The sequence below is a fragment of the Acanthisitta chloris genome, unplaced genomic scaffold, assembly GCF_000695815.1.
Source record: "Acanthisitta chloris isolate BGI_N310 unplaced genomic scaffold, ASM69581v1 scaffold6562, whole genome shotgun sequence".
Lineage (NCBI taxonomy): Eukaryota > Metazoa > Chordata > Aves > Passeriformes > Acanthisittidae > Acanthisitta > Acanthisitta chloris.
Window position 1 is genome coordinate 1 of NW_008662101.1, and position 17,002 is coordinate 17,002.

The following is a 17,002-nucleotide window of genomic DNA, read 5'->3' on the forward strand; positions in this document are numbered from 1 at the left end:
TGTGTGGAGACCTCAGAGCAACCTGCCAGGAGCTGAAGGGGCTCAGGGAAGCTGCAGAGGGACTCTATGTTAGGAACTGCAGTGACAGGACAAGGAGCAATGGGGTTAAATTGCAAGAGGGAAATTTAGATGAGATATTAGGCAGAAGTTTTTTTCCTGTGAGGGTGGTGAGACACTGGCACAGGTTGCCCAGGGAGGCTGTGGCTGCCCCAACCCTGGCAGTGTTCACAGCCAGGTTGGATCAAGCCTTGAGCAACCTGTTCTGGTGGGAGGTGTCCCTGCCCAGGGCAGGGGGTTGGGGCTGGATGATCTCTAAGCTCCATTCCAACCCCTTTACATTTTATGATGCTTTGATCTAAGTGGGCTTTCCTGTTGGGATGGGCTATGTGGTCCACCCAAGCATGGGAATGCTTAGGAGATGATGGGTGTCATGACTGTGGCGGTGGGGCTGGTGGAACAACTCTCTTTCCTGTGCCTTGGCATGCCCAGCAGCTTCATCCTTTCTTGTTGCCCTCCTTTGCAGGCCCAGAAGAATGAGCGGGAGTCCATCAGGCAGAAGTTGGCTCTGGGCAGTTTCTTCGACGATGGCCCAGGACTGTACACCAGCTGCAGCAAGAGCGGCAAGCCCAGCCTCTCCTCAAGGTAAGCCAACAGCCTCCCAGCCCAAAACCTCCTTGGAGAGGCTGAAAAGAGGGAGATGCCTCCAGTGGGACACCCCAAGACCTATGTTTTCAACCATATTCCTGAATTTTCCATGTTTTAGAACAACATCTCATGCTCCAAATGCAGGAGTTGTGTGTTCCGTAGATACTTGGAAATAATAAGCTAAAATGCTCATTTAAAACTGGCTAGAAAATATATTTGGATGTTCAGGGGATAAAGCAAATGAGATGAAGTTTTCTGAATTAGGTTTCCTTCAGGTTTTCATTTAGGATTTGACACAGATTGCCCAGAGAATGTGTGGCTGCCCCATGCCTGGAGGTGTTCCGGGCTAGGTTGAGTGGGGCTTGGAGCAACCTGGGCTAGTGTCCTAGCCCATGGCAGGGGGTGGGATGAGATGAACTTTCAGGAAATTCTTCCCTGTGAGGATGATCTTTAAGGTGTCACCATCCTTGGAGATGTTCAGGAAACGACCGGACATGGCACTTGGGTCTAGTTGACAAGGTAGTGATAGATCAAAGGTTGGACTCAGTGATCTTGGAGATCACTTCCAACCTAAACTGTTCTGTGATTCAGGCACAGAAAGCACCAGAGAATGGAAGAAATGAGCTTTAGTATGACTCCATGCCTCCCTGCCTTGTCCACAAGCTCTCCACACGAGCTCTTCTTCAAGATATGGCTCCATCCCTGGAGCTGCCACACTGCACATGGATACCTCACTTGGATTTTTAAGCTTTCTGCATCTAATACACTCCAGAAAGGCTTGTTTATACCCAGCTGCCAGAGTGTAACCCATGGCACTTGAAAGCATCAAACACCTCCCATGTTGGGAGTGAATCTCTACCTGTTGCCATGGTGTGGGAGAAGAAAGAAGCCATAGGGAGGCACAAAGCCAGGAGGAATTCTGCTATTCCACCAGAGGTGCAGTTGTGAAATCAAACTGAACTGCAAGTCATTAGAAAGGGAAAACAGTTTTGCTGTGTGTAGTTACAGCTGAAGCAAGAGCTGCTGCCTTGTAATTAGTGTGTGGGTTAATTAACACAGCATGGCAGGGTTTGGCAGCTGTGCCACCAGAAATTGCCAGCTGTACCTGAAGGCTTTTGTGCTTCATTAGTATTGATAGTCCAGGCAAAGCATTAGTATTGTCTCTTCCAGGACCTCCAGGAGCCTTTGCAGGACCATTGCTCCCATGCTTGTATACAGATTTATGGAGTAGAGTCAGGATGGTTTGGGACCTTAAAGCTCATCCAGTCCCACCCCTGCCATGGACAGGGACACCTTCCACTAGCCCAGGTTGCTCCAACCTCGCCTGGAACGCTGCCAGGGATGGGGCAGCCACAGCTGCTCTGCCAGTGCCTCACCACCCTCACCATAAACAGCTTCAATTATCAATCCTGTCTATCTTATGGTAATAATAACCAATAAATTCCACTGAAATAAGTAGAAAATAGTTAGCTGTCCCTGAGTACCAATATGAGCTCCTTCCCATTGGGAATGAGGAATAACAGGCAGCAGAACGTGGCCAGGAGGTTGCCCCATCTTCAGCAGGTAGAGATGGGCTACAATCTATCAGCTGTAAAAGTGCTTTTCCCTTCTCACATCCCATGCTGGGATATCCCTGCCCTTATCCACTGTATCCACAGAAAATCATTCCAGGGGAGGTGAATTTGATTGGGCTTAATCAATCCAAATGAAGTGATGGAGCAGATGGTCCAGAAAACACCATAGCAAACTCTTGCCTTACAGTAGTGTGTCTTGGCCACAAAGAGGCTTATTACCCTTCTGAATTAATCATTTCTATCCAATTCCAAATATTCTCTATAGTATCATTATTTTAATATATTCTTTACATATATGTGTGATTTTTGTTTTATTTAGATTTTATCTAGATTTTGTTCAGATAAAATAAACATCAGATAAAATGTTATATATTTTATCTGATGTTTAATATATATTAAGAAGTGTTTTATTAGATCTTAATCTCTTTATACATAATATTTCCTTTAATGTAATCATACAGTCACTTGTGATGCCAAGAGCTCTGCAGTGAATGGGTAATTCACAGCTTCATCAGTAGATGGTGATAGAAGCTTTGTCATTACATGACACTGAGTTTCCAGTCCCACGTTGAACTGCTCAGAACTGGCAACACTGGGAGGTTGCCCATGCCCCTATGACAGGAGCTGGTGGTCCTGGCTCGGCTTTTGGATGGGAGATGACCATCTTCTTGCAAAAATAAGTGAAAATGGTTATGTTTTCCTGAGGTCACTCCAAATCCACTGCCAAGTCCCTTTGTGACCAACATGTCTCTCCCCACTCCTCCCCCAGCCTGGAGCTGCATGGGGTTGTTGTGTCCCAAGAGCAGGACCAGCACTGAGCCTTAGTGACCCTCATGCAGTTGTCCTCAGTCCAGGTCTCTCTGTAGAGCTTCCCTACCCTCAGGCAGATCCACACTCCCACTCAGGTGAGTGTCACCTGCAAGTGTGCTGAGGGTGCACTCAGTCCCTACATCCAGATCATGTGGGGAGAGCCTTGGGCTGCCAGTGGCAGTGCCAGCTCAAGGGGACTGAGGTGTGACCTCTCCTTTCCTCTCCACAGATTACAAAGTGGGATGAACCTGCAGATTTGCTTTGTGAATGACAGTGGCAGCGACAAGGACAGTGACGCTGATGACAGCAAGACAGAAACCAGCCTGGACACACCGTTGTCACCTATGGTAGGTCTGGGAGCCCATCCTGGAGAGTGGAAACCATGGGGAATCCATAACGGGAGCTGATAAAGGGCTGATCCTATTTAAAGAGCAACACTAAACCCCAGAGCAGCATTTTCAGCCATCGATAAAATGTGGTATGCTGAGGGACAGATAGCAAATCTCCCCTGGCTAGCTCAGGGCTGCTGTGGAGCTAATACCATGTGAAGGTTCCTTCTTCCTTCCTTCCTCCCTTTCTTTTTGGCTCTGATATTTATGAGGACAGTAGTGGATTTGAAGTGGTATCAGCTCACATCAGCTTTCCTTTCCTCTCTTTTCCTTTGTGAATATGACATTCCTTTGTCAGTATAACATCACAGCCCCAAATGGTTTCCTCCAGTTTAACCCATGTGTCCCTTCAACACCTATTGATCTGCTTGGCTTCTCTTTCCTTTTCAAGCTGCTATTTATAGCCAAGGGAATTTGTCTAGGAATCACTCTGATTTTGAATGATAATCTTGTGGATTAAGATAAGAGAAAATCAGTGCTCTTTACAGTTTCTGTAGCAATGATACCACTTGTAAGCACCCAAAAATAGGTTAAGCCAAGAGCAAATGTCTTTGATGGGGCACAGTTGGGGTGACAAGACTGTCACAGCTGTGTCTCTACTCCCCTAGAGCAAGCAGAGCTCGTCCTACTCCGACAGAGACACGACAGAGGAAGAGTCAGAGTCCCTTGACGACATGGATTTCCTCACCAGGCAAAAGAAACTCCAAGCAGAAGCCAAGATGGCCTTGGCTATGGCAAAGCCTATGGCCAAAATGCAGGTGGAGGTGGAAAAGCAGAACAGGAAGAAATCGCCAGTAGCAGATCTTGTAAGTGAAGGTGGTGGGACAGCACTGGGAGGTGACACCAACCCTTCTGACATCCACTCCACTGGTAGTGGGGCTCATGGGGCTTCTAGACATTGGAGAGGAGTGGTGAGGATAGGGACTGGATGGCAGGAGTAGAAGGGTGAACATTGGACATCTTCTTGTGGCGTTACAGAAGTGGGATGGATGAAGGGAATGAGATGGTGAAGCATTGAAGGTTGGTGTTGCTCATCCTCATAAGTCATAGTCTGTTCATCCCATCCCATCTCACAGCACTCCTGCTTTGGTACAACACTGTCACCATCACCTTTACCTCAAAATACCTCAAATATTGGTGCTGCTAGTAGATTTAAGGCCTTGGGTCAAGCCATGTAGATGTTTTAACTCAGCTGGGTAGGTGCAGTGGAGTTATTGATTCCTCTTCATGAGAGCAACATAAACTGTTCAGAAATACAAATAGTTGGAAGAAAATTGACAATACTTTCTTTTCAGCTGCCACATATGCCTCATATAAGTGAATGCCTGATGAAAAGAAGTTTAAAACCCACTGATCTAAGAGACATGACTATTGGGCAGCTACAAGTGATAGTCAATGATCTTCACTCACAGATAGAAAGTAAGTGATAACTGTTGAATTATTCTTTGCTATGTCCTGTTTAATATAGAACAATTCTCTGGGATATACATAATATACTATCTGTATCTATCTATATATAATATATAGATGTATATATTCTTCAGCATATGTTTATATTCATCATTGAAAGGGTATTTCAGGCTTGGCACAGTCTGCCCAGGGCAGTGGTTGAGTCACCATCCCTGGAGGGGTTTAAAAGCTATGTAGATGTGGCACATGGTGGGGAAGGTCTCGAACTGGGATTCCCCAGGACATCACAAACTTTCTCTCCCTGGCACCAGGCTTGAACGAGGAGCTGGTGCAGCTGCTGCTGATCCGGGACGAGCTGCACACGGAGCAGGATGCCATGCTGGTGGACATCGAGGATCTCACCAGGTGAAGGAATGATCCTTGGGGTGTTTCTGTTCCCTCACAGGGCCCAGTTGGATATGAGGCAACAGTGTGCCCTGGCACCAGGAAGGACATCATGTCCTGGGGGGCATCAGGCAAGGCATAGGGAGAGGGAGGGGATTGTCCTGCTCTGCTTTGTGCTGGGGCAGCCTCACCTGAAATATTGTGCACAGTTTGGACACCACAAAGTAAGGAAGGTATTCAGTTATTGGAGAGTGTCCAAAAGAGGCAACGAATGTGGTAAAGGGCATAGAGGGGAAGCCATGTGAGGAGTAGCTGAGGCACTTGGGTTGTTCAGGCTGGAGAAGAGGAGACTGAGGAGGGACCGCATCACTGTGTACAGCTTCCTCATGAAGGAAAATGAAGGGGCAGCACTGACCTCTTCTCTCTGAGACCAGTGACAGGACCAGAGGGAATGATCTGAAGATATGTCAGGGGAGGGTTAGGCTGGGTATTAGGCAAAGGTTCTTCCCCCAGAGGGTGTTTGGGCACTGGAACAGCTCCCCAGGGCAGTGGTCACAGCCTCAAACCTGACACAGCTCGAGGAGTGTTTGGCCAGTGCTCTCAGGCACAGGGTGGGTTGTTGGGGTGTCCTGTGCAGGGGCAGGAGTTGGACTCGATGGTTCTTGTGGGTACAACTCTGAGTATTCTGTGTCTGTGATTCAGTGCAAAGCTGAGTTTCAGTTCTCTGCCAAGGTGGTGCAGCTGCCAGCTTGGAGCACAGCCCTTGCATGGGCTTTGGGTTTCCATCTCCCCTGGGTGCAGGGTATAACCCAACTCCTTTCCTGCCCCCAGACACGCTGAGAGCCAGCAGAAGCACATGGCAGAGAAGATGCCAGCAAAATGAACCTCGGGAGCAGAGCTGGAGCGAGACCTCATTCTGCTTCTGTCCGTGTCCACTCACTGACGTCCACGGCGGCCCCAGAACCCCAGTGTTAGTCATTGACCATGTCTGAAGCTTTTCTGTCCAGTGATTGGCCTCTGCTTCTTAATTTATTTTCATTTTTTTACCTGTGCCACTAAATATCAGGCATTTTAATAATAATATTCTTACTCCAACCAGAGACATGTACAGTACTTCTAACCTTATAAATCATGGGGGAGAAGAGAGGGTAGGTTAACTTTATTTTTTCTGTTTGCTTTAGAGACTTTTTTTTTTGGGTTGAATAAGATTTGCCCATTGACTACTTTTTTATTCTTCACTGTAGTTTGAAGATGAAGAAACTGTACTTGACGGTGCTATACAAGTCCAAACAAAATCCATGCCTGCCTCGTAGTGACCTTGTAGCTTTCAGTCATCTGTACTTTTGAATCAGTTGTCAACATTTTGTGAATGTTGACTACCTGACAGTCATTTTTAGATGTGCTATTAACACTCAGTTGGATCCAGAGAGTTGAGAGTTTTCTGTATAAAGCTGTAAAATAAACTTGTTTCCTAGGCCACGTCTTTTTGTTGCCAAGTGGTTGACGTTGGTGATGCACCAGTAATGTATCCTCCCAACTAAATGTGCAATTCCTACTTTGTCATCACCACAAAGAGCCTTTTTTTTTCTTTGCTGATCACATGAAACTATGGAAAGAAGAGAGGATTTTTGTAGAGTTATTTATTTGTAAGTTCCTAATGATGTATGACATGGACTGAAGAGATTCTTCTATACCAACACTGAGCCCTGATGTTGTGATGGTGGCTGGAAGCAGCAGGAACACGCCCTAGATGGTTTTTATTGAGGTTTTATTGTCTGGGCTAAATATTTCAATGACCTGCCAATGTCAGAAATAAAAGAAATGATCTATGGTAAAAATCTAAGCAGCATATTAAGTGGATTATATGTATGGAACTCCTCCCCTCTGCCTTTGGGCTGTGCTCCTGCTTCAGAGCCAGGTGCTGGCTGTCCCCTCCTCTGCACACACAGCATGGGGGACACTGGGACACTCATAAATCTGTCAACATCCCTCATTGGTTTGATTTAGAGCTGGAACCATACCCTTCCTAAGGCACAGCAGACGTGTGTGTTGCTCCCACCTGCCTTTTCCCTTTTAATTCTCATTTCCTCGGGGGCAAATTCATCTCAGCACAGGATCTGACTGATTACTTATTCAGGGTGTTTTCACAAAAGCCTGAGCTGCATTAAAATTTCATCCCCTGCCAATAATGTATTTGATTAAATGACTTTTTTCCCCTCCTTTTTGTTTTTTTGCAGAAAGGGCAGGTTCTGGAAACACCAACCCTCAGTGGAGTTGGGTGGGGATGGAGGGTTGGGCTCATTTAGGATTGGTTTTCCTTTTCTAGGAGAGTTTCCAGTGCCAGTCCCTGTTCCACAGCCTCCATGGGGGCTGTATCCTGTGTTCCTGCTGGGCAGTGTCCCCTGAGCAGGCAGCAGGGAGCAGAGGAAGATACTGGGATGGGTTAGGCTGGTTGCCCTCACCTTCAGCCCATGATGATGCAAACTCTTTTCTTCCTTATTTTATATCTATGCAGAAAAATATTAGAGGGGGATTAGTTTCCCTGTTGGTTGGCTCAATGCTGCTGCCTGCACAGGGGGAACCCTGCTGGATTTCTATTTCTCCTCTGTAGTACACCTTATTTGTGGTGTCTGAGCCCAAAAACCATCCCCACAGGGCACAGAGCTGCTCATCAACAGCAGCTCTTTGGCTATCAGGGCAGGAGGTGCTGCTGGTTTTAAAGCATGAATTTAAAAAACCCCAAATACAAAAAGTTTGCTCTCAGCTTTAAAAAAATAAATAGAAAATAAGCAAGAAAGCCCCTGGGTGCTCCTGGGGAACCCCCACAGCCACCTCTGGCATCATCCCTGGCATCCTCCGGCTCGTGGGGCACAGCGTGAGGCAGCCCAGGCAGGCTGGAGTTTGTTCCCTTGCTAAGTGCCTTTAACTTGCTGAAGAGAACTAGTCATCTCCTGCTGGTTTTCCCCCTTCTGTCCTTTGGGGGTTTGGGTTTTGTTAAAAAAATAAGTGTGTTTCTGGGTAACTGCATCTCCTTGGTTCTGTGTCCCACGTCCCGAGGTGTCGTGCTGGTGTGTATGATGGCAATGCTGTGGAATTGATGGATTAAAGGCTGTTTTTAAAAGAGAAGGGTCTGGTGTGGTTTCTGAGGGGCATTGTGTGCTTGTTGCTACTGCCCTGGCATGGGCAAGATGTATTTTGTCACCTATTTCTGAATGATTTCTACTGATCCCCCTTTGAGTCTCCTCTGTTCTCCTTTTAGTTCCTTCTCTCCATGTCTCCACCAAACATGGACCATCTCCCACAGGATGCCAAACTGGGGAATGTTTGCCTTCTGCAGGCTGCTCACTGTGTGCAACAAGAAAAGTACCTCCAAGCCTAGAAGTCACCCAAAATACCTGATGCAGGCAGCAAAAAGACCTTCCAGCCTTCAATTTTCACAGGGCTGTGGGGGATGAAGGTCCTATAAGCTTCCCACATCTCCCACCCTGCTGCCCTTGAAGCACCAGCTAGAGCTAATTAGGTATATAGTAGAATAATTAGCTAATAATAGCCAATTATAGCTAATTCTCTATATCCATGAGGATATGCCAACATGGCTTTTTTTGGAGCCACATCCTTGGGGAAAATTTGGAGAGGGGTTGTTCTACTTGGTTGGTTTATTTCTCTTTTTCTTATTTTTTTTGAGTCTTTTCACCCATGAATGGCATTTACACAGTTCCACTCCTGACTCCCAGTATCAGTACTGGAACCCCAGAGCTGAATTCCCCGAGGGAGGCTCAGAGGGCTCTGAGGCAGAAGGTCTCTTGGGTTGAGCTCAGCAGGGACAGTAATAAGCAGCTTCTGTTATGACAGTGGTCACTGCTGCACCCTGAGGAATCAAGATTTGGCATCCAACTATGGGATGGATGAAGCAGTGCCCTGGGGGGAAAAATAGCTGTTCATTTGAGAAGAATACTCAAATGACTAAAAAGTCAAGGAAAGCACAAAGTTGAATGGGCTGGAGAAGGCAAATGTTCACGAGTGTTAGCTCCTGCCTGCAGGGATCATGGAATCATAGAACAGTTTGGGTTGGAAGGACCTTAAAGACCATCTCACCCCCCTGCCATGGGCAGGGACACCTTCCACTAGCCCAGGTTGCTCCAAGCCCCATCCAAGCTGGCCTGGAACACTCCCAGGGATGGAGCAGCCACAGCTGCTCTCAGCAATCTGTGGCAGTGCCTCATCACCCTCACAGGGTGGAATTCCTTTCCAATATCCATCTAACCCTGCCCTTTGTCAGTGTGAAGTCATTCCCCCTTGTCCCATCATTCCATGCCATGTCCTCTGCAGCTCTCTTGGAGTCCCTTTAGACACTGGAGGGATCTTTGAGGGCAAGGGAGAGGCACCGAGCTTTGTGTAGCTAGGAAACAGTTGTGGAGCTTGTTTTCTTTTTTTAGCTCTTACACCACTATTTTTTTATGTTGCCTGAATAGCTGAGCAGGAACTGCTCCTTGGTGTGCCACATCCTGTCCCCATCCTGCTCCTCTCCAACACCCCTTTCCTCCATCAATCCTGGCCATCCAGGGGAAATTCCTCTCACTTTTTCTTGCCTGCCTCCAGCTGCTCTCACACCATAACACTTCTTTATTCTTTTAAGCCTGTCTCTTAATTGGACTTGATGATCTTAAAGGTTTCTTCCAACCCTGATGATTCTATGATTTTTGGTCCTAAACTCACCTGTGCTTGTAAAGTCTGAAATGCTACATTCAAATAAATAATACCTAATAAATCCTTGTGGTGCTTGAGATAACACCCTGCTAATGGTAATTCAATCAGCCCATGGGAACAGGGATGATTTTATGAGGCAGCTACTTCCTCTCAGGGAGGCCTTGTGGTTTGGGTTCCCTTTTTAGTGTTTTGCTTCCTTTTTTTGTCACTCTCCTACCTCAGCAGTTTCTGACTGTGCACTGGCTGTGCTGGGCATCATCTCCCTGGGCACCACCACAGATCAGAAGCATATGAAAACAGAGAGGTTGTGGCTGCCCCATCCCTAGAAGTGATCAGCCTGAAGAAGCTTTGGGGTGACCTAATTGCAGCCTTCCTATGCCTGAAGGAGCCTGCAAGAAAGATGGAGAGAGACTATTCGTAAGGGCTTGGAGTGACAGGACAAGGGGGAATGGATTCACACTGATAGAGAGGAAGTTTAGGTGGATATTAGGAGGAAATTGTTCCCTGTGAGGTTGGTAAGGCCCTGGCACAGGTTGCCCAGAGAAGCTGTGGCTGCTCCATCCCTGGAAGTGTTCCAGGCCAGGTTGGATGAGGCTTGGAGCAACCTGGGCTAGTGGAAGGTATTCCTACACATGGCAGAGGGTGGGATTAGATTATCTGGTTGGATCTTTAAAGGTCCTTCTAACCCAAACCATTCCATGACTCCATGATTCTAAGAAAACCATACACACAGCCTTTTATTCTGCTTATTTCATCCTTCAAAGGAGAAACACTACAGAACTTCTGAGAATTAAGCCATGCAGACTCAGATGAGAAGGTTTAGATGGTGGGACACAACCCCCTGCATGTTCGTCCTGCTCCCAGCCCACTCAAGGACATTGCATCACTGCCAGGGAAGGTGATTAGCTCAAAGGGGCTTTTTTTTTCCCCTTCTCTAAAGCAAACCCATTGCTGCCAGCCCCGAGGGAGGCTCAGCCTTGCAGAGGGCATCCCCAAGGAAAAGCCTCACAGGGGGTTCCTGGCCCTGCTCCGCATTGGCTTCGCCGCACAGCCTACGCGTGTTCCCGCTGAGTTTCTCTTCCCTCTTATTGGAAAGCAAAGTGAAACCTATGTGTGCGGGACCTCTCCTCCTCCTGCTGCTCTAGGGGTGTCTTGGGACATCCTGTATGTCACAGAGGGCCACCAGCAGCTTCACCAGCAAGTACCATGGCTGGTGCTCAAGCAGCTTTTCCTGGTGGGAATTACACCTTACCTCTTCCTCTTGATGTAACATCAACCAGCCACTTATTCTTGATGGTCAAAGATTATCTTCTGAATTGTCTTGGCTGTGGAGGAGAAAAAAAAAAAGGAGTGATACAAAATAATTTAGCCCAGTTCTTGCTAGGGCAAAAGGTTCTTACCCATCACAGCATCTCCTAGTCCATGGCTGTTAGTGTTGGATGCCAAATTGGGATCCTGGCTCCATTGCCAATGCAGTGATAGCCTTGAAGGGCTGGCAGCAGAGCCTGGCCACTATGCTGGACTTTGCAACAGTCACCTACCCCTCAGCTTTCCAATGGCAGCACATTTGGGGAAGGAATACGCCTTCAAATGAAAAGTGAAATAGCCAGGGCTCTGTGAGAAAAGGGAATTGCAGGGGTTGTGTACATCTCCAGAGCTCACAGCAGCTGTTTCCAGGCAGTCAGCTCAGCACTCCCCCACTGCCTGGCAGGGTTGTGGGAGGAGGAATTTTCCTAGATGTTGCCTCATCCCACCGTGGACATAAGACTGACTGACACCCCCAGAGCAGCACTAGCTTGGAAAAATCCCATCAGATTCTCAGGGGGTTTTGCTGGGGTAACCAGCACCCCATGGCTGCAGGAGACTGACTCCTCAAAGCAAGAATAAGAGCTGGCAAGTGGCTCTGCAGCTCCAAAACCACACAGAGATTGATTTTTGGGAGTGAGGAAGGGATTCCCATTACTGTCAGGTCACTCATCCTGTACCTTCCCACTTCCTTGGAATGAGAGGTGCGGGGAGAGGAGGGACACCAGCTCTCATGTCTGTGCACAGGTCAAGAGCCTGCAGCAGATATTTGGGGTTGGAAGATGTGACTAGAGGTTTTGTAATCATTTTGGGGCTGTTCAGCATCATGCCAGCAGCCTGCAGCTTAGCCCAGAGTGCTTGGAAATAGTTTCATCTCCTGCAAAGCTCTGTAGGGCCAGCAGGATGTCACCATGAGACAACAAAGCCTCTGGGGACAGTAAATGAAAGGTTTCTTCTTTCCCAGGTTTGGATTTGCTTCATGTAGAGAAAACACAGCTCCAGCATGGACAAATGGCATTGACCTGGCTGCAGTCCACAGTTCTCAACTCCTGTGCCCACAAGTGAACCCCCTTGAAATTTTCTATACTCTACAATCCAATAGTGCAAATTATTTAGCAATAGAAACCATTAGGGCATGAGGGTTTATTGCACTCTTCTGTGCTTAGCAAGTCTCTTCATAAGAAGCAGCTTCCTCTTGCAGTAGAGAGAGTCAGATGTCACCACCAGCTGGTTCCTGCAAACCCTCTCTGACAACAGGCACCAACCACAGCACCAGTACAGCAGCACCCACTGGGCCTGAATCACACCTGGGTGCTCAGCCCTTGGCTCTGAGGTGGGGCTGGAGCCACCACACTCTCCCTAGCTCGTGGCATAATCACAGAATCATAGAATCAACCAGGTTGGAAGAGACCTCAAAGATCATCGAGTCCAACCCTACTGTGGTGCCACATCCAGTCTCATCTTGAAAACCTCCAGGGATGGTGGATCCATCACCTCCCTGGGCAGCCCATTCCAATGTCTAATTACTCTTTCCATAAAAAAACCTCTTCCTATTATGAATGGAATGGTTTAGGTTGAAAGGGACTTTAGAGCTCATCTCGCACCAATCATCTCCGTGCCATGAGCAGAGACACCATCCACTAGAGCAGTGGAAGCTCCAAGCCCCGTCCAGCCTGGCCTGGAACACTCCCAGGGATGAAGCAGTCACAGCTTCTCTGGGCAACTTGTGCCAATGACTCAGCGCCTCATAGGGAAGAATTCCTTCCCAATATCCCATATAACCCTCCCCTTTCAAACCCTTCTCTAAATTCCCTCTCCATCTCTCTTGTAGCTTTCCCACTGATTCCTTTAGAGGGAAGGACTGGCCCCTGCCCCACTGTTCCCAGAAAGGGCTTTAGTCTCCTTTTGCTCATGGCTTCATTTCCCTGCTTTTATTTCCCTGTTATCCTCCTCAAGGAATATTAAATGTGTCCCTGTGGAGAAACTACCTGCCAGGAGGGTGCCTGACCCAGAGGAGGAACAACATATGGAGTCAATGCTGGTGAAATCCTGAGCAAAGTGTTCCTGGGGACAAGTGCTCAAATAACTCCTAACCAATACACATTTTTTGACCATTCTCTCACTCACCAGGGAATCCCCTTCCCATGAGTCATCCCCAAGCACTCCAGATTATGACATTGGCTCTTAGTTGCTGACTCATCCATCAGCTGGCACTGCTCCTTCAGGATGGAGGGCTGAAGTAATCACCAATGTAACTCAGAAAATCATGTGGCATCAAAGAGATGCAAAGAAAAATCAAACTGCTGCATCTCCTGCTCACCCAGCATAACTCTGTTTTGACCCAGACCTGTGCCAAGTGAAACAGCAAATCCAGAACCAGCAAAGGAAATTGGTAGATGAGAAACTCCCCATGAGCTGCAGTGTGAGCTCACAGCCCAGAAACCAGTCTTGGGCTGCAGACAAAGGAGGGTGGTAGGAGGTCAAAGGAGGCAATTCTCTCCCCCTACTCTGCTTTCGTGAGACCTCACCTGGAGTGCTGCACACAGTTCTGGTGTCCTTAATGTCAGAAGAACATGGAGCTGTTGGAGCAAGTCCAGAGGAGGCCACGAAGTTAATAAGAGGACTAGAGCATCTCCCCTGTGAAGACAGGCTGAGAGAGTTGGGGCTGTACAGTTAGAGAAGAGAAGGTTGTGTGGAGACTTCATAGTAGCCTATCAGTATCTGAAGGGCCTACAAAGGAGCTGCAGAGGGACTCTATGTTAGGAAATGCTCTGACAAGACAAGGAGTAATGGGTTCAAACTGAAGGAGGGGAAATTTTGGCTCGATATTAGGAAGAGGAATGTCCGGTGAGGGTGGTGAGACACTGGCCCAGGTTGCTCAGGGAGGCTGTGGCTGCCCCAACCCTGGCAGTGTTCAAAAAAAGAGCGAGCTGTTCTGGTGGGAGGTGTCCCTGCCCAGGGCAGCGGATTGGGACTAGATGATCTCTAAGTTCCATTCAACCCCTAAAATTCTATGATGATTCCATGATAATGAAGGAGAGAGCAAAACTCCACTCAGCTCTTTGCCTTATCCCCTTTCTCCTCCTGCCTGCCCACCCTGGCAGAGCCACAGCTGCTGCACACACGCAGATAGAGGCCAAAAGAAAACAAAGGAGAGAGAAAAAAAGCCCCCTTAGCTGAGAACAGCAGCAGAGAGTGAAAACAGAAAGTGAGAGAGAGCCGAAAGTGCCGCCAGCCCTGCGGTGCTGCTTCCTCCCACATGCCAAGCCGCGAGCATCGCTGCCAGCAGCTGCTGGTACTCACTGGGTGCTTTCGGGGCTGAGCAGGAAAGACAAGAGGATAAAAGATGATCTCATGGAGTGCCTGAGTTTCCAGGGTGATAAGGCATCATCATTGCTCTGTGCTGTGCTGGAGGGACCAGAGGGTGAACATGTCCACAACTCCCACCCATCTCTGCCCCTAAATAGCCAAGGAAAGCTCAAGGGCTGGGGCAGGAATCTGTTCACCAGTGTTAGCTCCTGCCTACAGGGATCATGGAGTCACAGGCTGGTTTAGGTTGGAAGGACATTATAGCTCATCTCATTCCACCCCCTGCCCTGGGCAGGGACACCTTCCACCAGCCCAGGTTGCTCCAAGTCTCATCCAACCTGGCCTGGAACTCTTCCATGCAGGAAGCTGCTCTGGGCAACCTGTGCCACTGCCTCACCACCCTCTTAGCCAAGACTTTCATCCTTAAATCTAATCCTTCCATTTCAATGTAAGTAAGTTTCCTGCCCAGAATTCACCCATCCAAAATACCTGGGTGCTTTCTAGGGAGCCACAGCCCCTAGGTAGTGCTCCCTACCAGCTCCATCCCTTTCCTAGGAATGGCTCTACCCTGGCAAGTGGATTTGAGCTTTGGAGTGGAGCCTGTATATAATACCCACAGAATTTGGGGGTCCCAAGCCTGGGTGGTCACAAAGCTGACAAACTGTCCCCGGGAACCAGCAGTGGAGAGCAGAGATGATACAGGATGTGGAGAAGCCATGGGGAAAACCATGGGAATTTCAGACCACTGACAGAGAAGAGCCAACAAATGCAGGTGATTGACTCAGGATTTTTTGGGTTCCAGTATCCCAAAGTGCCAGCCCAAAAAGCTTCAAAAGCACCATTTAATTAAGCACCCATGACATAGCAGCAGCAGCTCAGGGCTATGTTCTTCAGGGGATTTCACAATGAATAAGCACCAACAGCTGAAAAAAAACACCAGAGAAGTTTTTGCGAAGTATCTACTTTCCTATTTCTTGGGCCCTTGAGCTTCAACACAAAGCAGAAGCAACACTTGTGTCAGTGAGGCTATTTTGGTGATAAATCTGACATTGGATCTTCTGAAAACATTATCCAGGAGCAAAAAAAAAAATTATTCAATATTCCATATGTTCTGAGAGTGGCAAATAGTGTACAAATCAGTTTAATTTAAGCCTATTCCACATAGTATTTTGCCATTCTTTTTATGAAGCAACTATCTATCTCCAGCTAACTGTCAGCTGAGCTGAGATATAATCATCCTGCAGCTTTAATTTCTATATGTATATAATTATTGCATGATTATATATGGATAATTACTGCATAATTATAATTACAGGGACTAGGACTCCCATAGAGGGAATAGGACTCCAATATCCCATCTCTTCCCATTGAGGATGTGTTACATGTCCTTCATGAAGAGTTTGGTGTCTGTTAATGAGGAAAATTCACTTAATTGTACATATTCCAGGAGAAATTACACCACACAATTAGAGATCCAGGGAGGAAATAGCCCTGAAGTTCATTTTGCCCAGAGCTGGTGATGCAGAGGGTGATGTCCATGGTTCTTTAGATCAAGATTTCCTTGAACACAAGGTGGTCTTCATTTCTTGGAGAGCAAAGTGAAGATAAAACTGAGATTTCTTTATATTAGAGGGGAGAGAATCCAAGCCAAGCCTGCAACAAAAGCCCAGTACACATTTCCAGGAACCTTCCAGGTTTTTAGAAGAACGTGGATGCAGAAGCTCCTGTTTCTCATCACTCACATCCACAGTCCTCAAAACCAATATGAGCACAGACATTGGGGCTTGGGGTTTTTTCCTAGTTGGGTTTCCTTATTCTTAGTGTTTTCCCTTTCTTTTTCAACAAGGATTTTCAAGTATTGATTTGGTTGAGGGAAGCACAGGCAGGAACAGGATTTCCCCCTAGCTTTAACTACAATATAGTCAAAAATCTACTTTTATAGTGAGACAAAAATGGTTCTTATTTTTCTCGGGGTGTTAATTGAAATAAGAACAATATCTAGTTGAAATAAAACCTGTGGAATTCCATTTCCTTGTGTAAATTCATATGCCTTCTAACAGTTTTAATAGACCACAGGATGCAATTACTGTATTGTATCTCTAAGTGAGTATAATATATTTATGTCTCTGTTGTTTTAATAACAAATTCATTGCTCCACCTGTATAACCTTCAGTGCCTGATAAGATCAGGCACCTGAGATCGAGACACAATATGTGATTACACCTAAATCCCCCAAATAATATTAATATTAGATGAATATATGTATGTTATAGTCTATTAGTGAAGCACTGGCACAGTTGCCCAGAGAAGCTGTGGCTTCTCCACCCCTGGAGGTGTTCCAGGCCAGGCTGGATGGGGCTTGAAGCAACCTGGGCTAGTGGAAGGTGTCCCTGCCCATGGCAGGGGGTGGGACTGGATGAGCTTTAAGGTCCTTTCAACCCAAACCATTCCATGGTATGATATAACCTG

General features: G+C 47.2%; 1 protein-coding gene across 1 annotated transcript; it reads left to right on the forward strand.

Annotated features, from left to right (window-relative positions):
• The first annotated feature begins 430 nt into the window (after positions 1-430).
• On the forward strand, positions 431-6,095 carry SCHIP1 (schwannomin interacting protein 1). Its single transcript, XM_009070474.1, has 6 exons — positions 431-642; positions 3,259-3,376; positions 4,027-4,224; positions 4,714-4,837; positions 5,140-5,233; positions 6,044-6,095. Exons 1-6 carry the CDS (start codon positions 431-433, stop codon positions 6,093-6,095), a joined length of 798 nt encoding a protein of 265 aa, XP_009068722.1.
• Positions 6,096-17,002: the final 10,907 nt, after the last annotated feature.

Coding starts and splice junctions, on each gene's coding strand:
- SCHIP1 (XM_009070474.1), top strand. CDS start 431: ATGACTGTGGCGGTGGGGCTGGTGGAACAACTCTCTTTCCTGTGCCTT. Junction 643..3,258: donor AAGCCCAGCCTCTCCTCAAG/GTAAGCCAACAG, acceptor TCCTCTCCACAG/ATTACAAAGTGGGATGAACC. Junction 4,225..4,713: donor AATCGCCAGTAGCAGATCTT/GTAAGTGAAGGT, acceptor CTTTCTTTTCAG/CTGCCACATATGCCTCATAT.